General features: G+C 29.2%; 1 protein-coding gene across 1 annotated transcript; it reads right to left on the reverse strand.

The window, feature by feature from the left end:
• Positions 1–3,876: 3,876 nt before the first annotated feature.
• On the reverse strand, positions 3,877–4,642 carry LOC103311599 (tektin-4-like). Its single transcript, XM_008191272.3, has 2 exons — positions 4,487–4,642; positions 3,877–4,357 (listed from the first exon to the last, which is right to left on the reverse strand). The coding sequence occupies exons 1-2, from the start codon at positions 4,582–4,584 to the stop codon at positions 4,144–4,146; spliced, it is 312 nt and encodes a 103-aa protein (XP_008189494.1). The 5' UTR covers positions 4,585–4,642; the 3' UTR covers positions 3,877–4,143.
• Positions 4,643–5,378: the final 736 nt, after the last annotated feature.

Raw genomic sequence — 5,378 nt, forward strand, 5'->3', positions numbered from 1 at the left:
TTCGGCCCACGAAAAAAATAAAAATAAAATCAAAGTAGCTCCGCTTTAGGATACGATTTACGATGGGCGTGTTTGGCTTATATTATATATTTTTTTTCGTCACCCAGTTTCTCTGTAAACATTGCGATTGGACAAGCGGTCCCGTTGTGGTCATATAGATATTATAGATATGCAAAATATGTATTACGGTCGTGCTCGTATATCGTATTAGTGTATTACCTATATATGGGTGGGTGCGTGTGAAACCGATATTATTATTACCTTTAGGCTATAATTCCCGTTGCCAATACGCCGGCAAAACGTTGTATAAAAATAGTGTAGGTATTAATAATAATATGTTAATGCGTACAACAGGTGAAAGGCCTCCCCCGACGTGAAATGATAAAAATAATAATAATACAATCGGCCGAGTGATGTCACCCGTGTGGCCGTGCGGCGGCGTAAGGTATTCGCGGTCCAAGTTGAAGGTTGCCGCCACAGCCGTTCCCGTATAGCGTAATGCAAATGAAGACAAGGTTCACGACTGCACGTGCGTCGCGTTTACTTACGAAAAAAAATATATAAAGATTTTTTTTTTCAACTCTCTGCCGGTTTCGCGAGCCCAAATACGGTCGAATATCAGTCGGGCGACGGGTATCGAATTCACGGGAAAATTAATATAATAATAATAACATGATATTATCATATCATCATTTCATATTATTATACGAAATATGGTGAAAATACCTGTATGCACGTGTATAATATCGATATGCACACACACGCCTGCTGCAGGCAGCAGCAGATGACGATCAGCGTTATAAATACGCATGCTGGAATTCCACGTTCCAACGGCACTTGTTATTTATTATTTTCCGCAGCGTTATACGCGTTTATTCAAACAAGTTGAAACAACGACACCCGAAGGACATGCAGAAATTACATATTTTCCAGTATCATACTGACAGTATGAACCTATACAGTTAAAATTCCTATATCCATCTGCAGTATTGAATCATTGGAACTGCTCAATTTTATGCCTCACATGTCGTCACTAATTATTTAGAAAATGGGCTACTAAGAAGACTATAATGACTAGGGCTAGGGACTTCAAGGAGTTTGCAAGTTTTTCTATAATCATTAAAAACATACCTAAGTAATATAGAAATTTGTTTCATAGCAATACGAGTTTATATTTAAAATTTTTAGTTGTAAAAAGTTAGTGTAAAGTTTATTTTTAGTATAAAAAAAAATTAATTTTAAATAGATCTCCTGGATCTGAGATATTAGTATGCTGGTTTTATTTATAATAAAATAAAATTATTATTATTATTATTTATATAAAATAAAGTTTGTTTTTTTTTCTGATCACTCGCATTGTTATTTATCGGTACCTATTATATCACACGCGTGATTCCCTCAAACTCATCAACAAAACAGAAAAGAAAATGAATAAAACGAAATTTTTTTTGGTATGAATTAGGTACATATTAGAATATATTAAAATAAAAATGCTTTATCCAATACTATGATTTTTTTTTTAATTGCATATTTTAGGAAGTCTCTAGCCCTGCTAATGACCAACGACAATGTAAAGTTGTGTAATAAATTATAATAATAAGTCATAATTATGATAACAAATAGTAGGTACACATTTACATATTATATTAAATATTAATATTATTATAATGATACTGATTATGAGCGAAATAAGTTAATTTTTACACTTAAACATTTGTTGGATTTTAAATTCTGAATGGTAAGATAAATATTACATTTATATGTGTGTGTGTGTGTGTGTGTTTTTTTTGTGGGTAGGTAGGTACACGATAAGTATTTAGTAGTTAGAATAATGTTAAATGCATCGATGTTCCACTACAGTATCTTTTCCTGTGGGTAAGTGAATCTAGTTGCGGTGAATTCGGGAGGATGAAATTAAAAAAAAAAATGCCTGTAGTTTTCAAAAGAGCTGGAACAATTTTCACTAAACGCTCATATTAGAATTTTCTATACACCATAACATTTTAAAAATATTTTTACTTATGTTGAGCTTTTTATAGGCATGTGAAATTATCGATTATTATTAGTTTTTTTTGAAAATTCATGTCGACAAAACATATTCACCTGGTCAAAATGATTGAAAATATAATACATACAAGGCTCCTCGTAAGTTGCTGTTATAGTGGAAATTAAAAAAAGTTGAGCGTAATCCACAATAATTTTTTATAAGCGTCAGAGCATCTGAAGTTCAACTTTTGACAACATTTTTCTTATTTGTTGAATTTCAAAAACAAATAACAGCAGATACCTACTTGAAATTTACACCATATTATGTTTATTTTATCATTTTCTATACTTGATAAAATGTTAAATAGATTTTGACTTATTTTGAGACGTTCAGAGACATTTTCAATTTTTAATTTTTTCAGTTTTTTTTTTTTCTATAAATGTCAATATAATTTTATTGATTTGATCAAAAAGCTTGAAAATTTAATAGAAGAGGCCTCACATATTGGTTCAACATTAGCTTAAGAATGTTAAGAAATACATGTGCAAGATTTTTTTCTTTAAGTTCATATTTTGACAAAATGTATCAAATTGAAAATGTACAAATTGTCTGTTGTAAAAAATTTATATAATGTTCAATTTTTGTAGTTAAGGATTGAAAATTTAAAACACAGTTTTTTATATACATTTTAAGTTCAAATTTGGACAAAATTAGATATTTATTCCTATATTTTACTATATTTATACACACAATGACATTTTCAAACGTCATTTTTCGACAAAAATTAATTTAACCTACTGTAGTACTAAATGGTACTACTAATCATAAAAATATCTTATAATATACCTAGGTACTTAGTAATATTAGGTATAGGATGACAGACCGTTTTTGCTCAGAATCGTTTTTCGTAAACAATAATTATATATCATTGAATTAAATTTAACACATCCAATCCAATGACTCTCTAAACATATAATGGATTATAAGAGCATTATCCACTGACCATTTACCGATTTTTATTTTTGTATTTGTCATCACGTTTAGGAACCATAGATATGGATATGCCATAGTTATGGATAGGCCATGTATGCTTATCATTGAGAAATGAACATGACAATATTTTGAGGTTATAGAGGTCTTCTGTTAATCACAGAATATAATTTATGATAAGACCGCTATTAGAATGAGAGGCATTGATAAAATCAGTCTTTCTCTCTTCCCCATTCCGGCACACTACCCTCTATTTTGTTAATATATAGCCATATTGTCTATCCATTCTCTATAATGTCTATGTTAGGAACAGATAATAAATAGAGGTTACATCTCCAACTTTGTGAGTGGTTTCTGGTAGGAAATCGATTTTGTGTTTTTATTGTAATTCCAAAAGAATAACCGTATAGATTTTTTAAATTTTCAAAAAATATTGGTATAAATTTGATAGAACTCTAAAAATAATTTGATCTTTTTTGAGTTATTTATAGACATTTGAAATGTCGATTTTTTTATTTTCTTATATTATATTGTTATTCATACTCCAATATTGTACATCAACATCAACTTAAGAATCCGAAAATACTAATCACGCTTGATCATATTATGTACCAGGTACCTAGGTAATATTTTCTTTACATCTTGTTTATTATATAAACTATAAAGTGTATATTTTAGTATATATTATTTATATTTAAATGTCTTTCTATTAGAATGACTGATATCAAAAGTAATGGGACCACTATGGGCAGTTAATTCAACACTTAGATTTAAAAGAGTCCTTAAGTGACAGCTACTTCATAACACAATTAATATGACTGTGCAACGCAATTTTAAGGACTGTGGGTGACACTTAGTTTAATTTTAAGTAACACTTAAATTACTGTCCATACGGGTGATAATATTATAATACTAAACATCAATAATTTATACAACATTATTACAACACTACAGTGTTTAATTTTATTTTATAAATAAAAGTGTGTATTGCTTGCAAATGCGTGTGCATAAATACGTGGTCTAGCTGAGTGCCAACATTATTTTGAGTTTATATCGTTATGGCGAGTATTGTATTAATAAATAGCATGATATATTATTAGTACTTTGATGGGTCACAACAAAATAATTTATATTATTTTTATTAATTTTAAAATAATCACGTTGCTTCATCGGCCAAGTAATATGTTTACGGAAGGATAATGCGCTCGTATCCTCTGACATCTAATGCTATCGATCCAAAGCGTTTTCCTTTTAATACGAGAATCGTCCTCGAGTAACGAACGCGCCTCTTGCAACCCCCCGTGTCCTGTTCTGGCACAATACAACTGATAATTGAGCGTGTTTAATTGATCGCTTAAGTTTTTTACTTCCGAAATAAGGCTAAAAGAAAAATATTGTTATTTATTTATATTTATATAATATAAAATTATAAGTATAACACGTAGGAAAATAAGGAAGATTTTCATTATAGTATATAGTTTGTAGAGCGTCGAGGTGATGCAGAATACCCTTAGTTGTGCATTATCCTTGACGTTCTCATCCCCCGGACGTTTCAGCCGATTGTGTAACCTTGTTTCAGCAGTTTGTTTTGCTTTTTCTAAATTCATTATTACGCGAATGAGATCTCCGATTAAATTTTCCGAATCGCCCAACCGTTGAACCACCTAGTTTATTTTTAATCAATGAAACAAAATGTATAAAATTATAAAAGTTACTATATAGATATTGTAGACACATTTCCTATAGTTGGAATGTATTACTGAATAAGAATAATGTACATATACCATTAATTAAGAAATAACTAACTTAAACATAAATTAAATATAAAAATTATCATTAAATTTGTATTATAAAATATAATTATAATATTTTCAAGTCCATAAAATAATATTAACACGTAGTGTGTAAATGGTATAATTTATAAATCCTAATAAATTGATTAAAATGTCAAGTCTCCAACAACTTATTAAAAACATTATCCATGTTAAAAGCAATTTAAAAATTAATGGAACGAAATTGTGTTTTAGGTACCTAACGTAAATGTCACTTTTATCCAAATGAAGTAAGATACTTTTATTACACTTTAATCGTAATTTACTCAGAACTGCTTTAAATGTTAAAGACTATTATAAATAGTTGATTATTAGTGGATTGCGATTTGCGGATAGTATTTGAGAATAAAATACGAAATTATTGCGTAGGGACATTGAACTCAAGTTGCAAGTTTAATTAATTAGAGGCGTAAATGCGTAATCACTTCAGCTTGTAATTTTTTTATATCTAATTATATATTAGCTTCATGTTACGACAATGGATATTTAATTGATAGCAATATTTTAATACACACACCTAGGTATTTAAAGGTCAAAAGTTAAATCAAACGTAATTATATACGCATTAT

Source organism: Acyrthosiphon pisum, chromosome A1 (genome assembly GCF_005508785.2).
Source record: "Acyrthosiphon pisum isolate AL4f chromosome A1, pea_aphid_22Mar2018_4r6ur, whole genome shotgun sequence".
NCBI lineage: Eukaryota > Metazoa > Arthropoda > Insecta > Hemiptera > Aphididae > Acyrthosiphon > Acyrthosiphon pisum.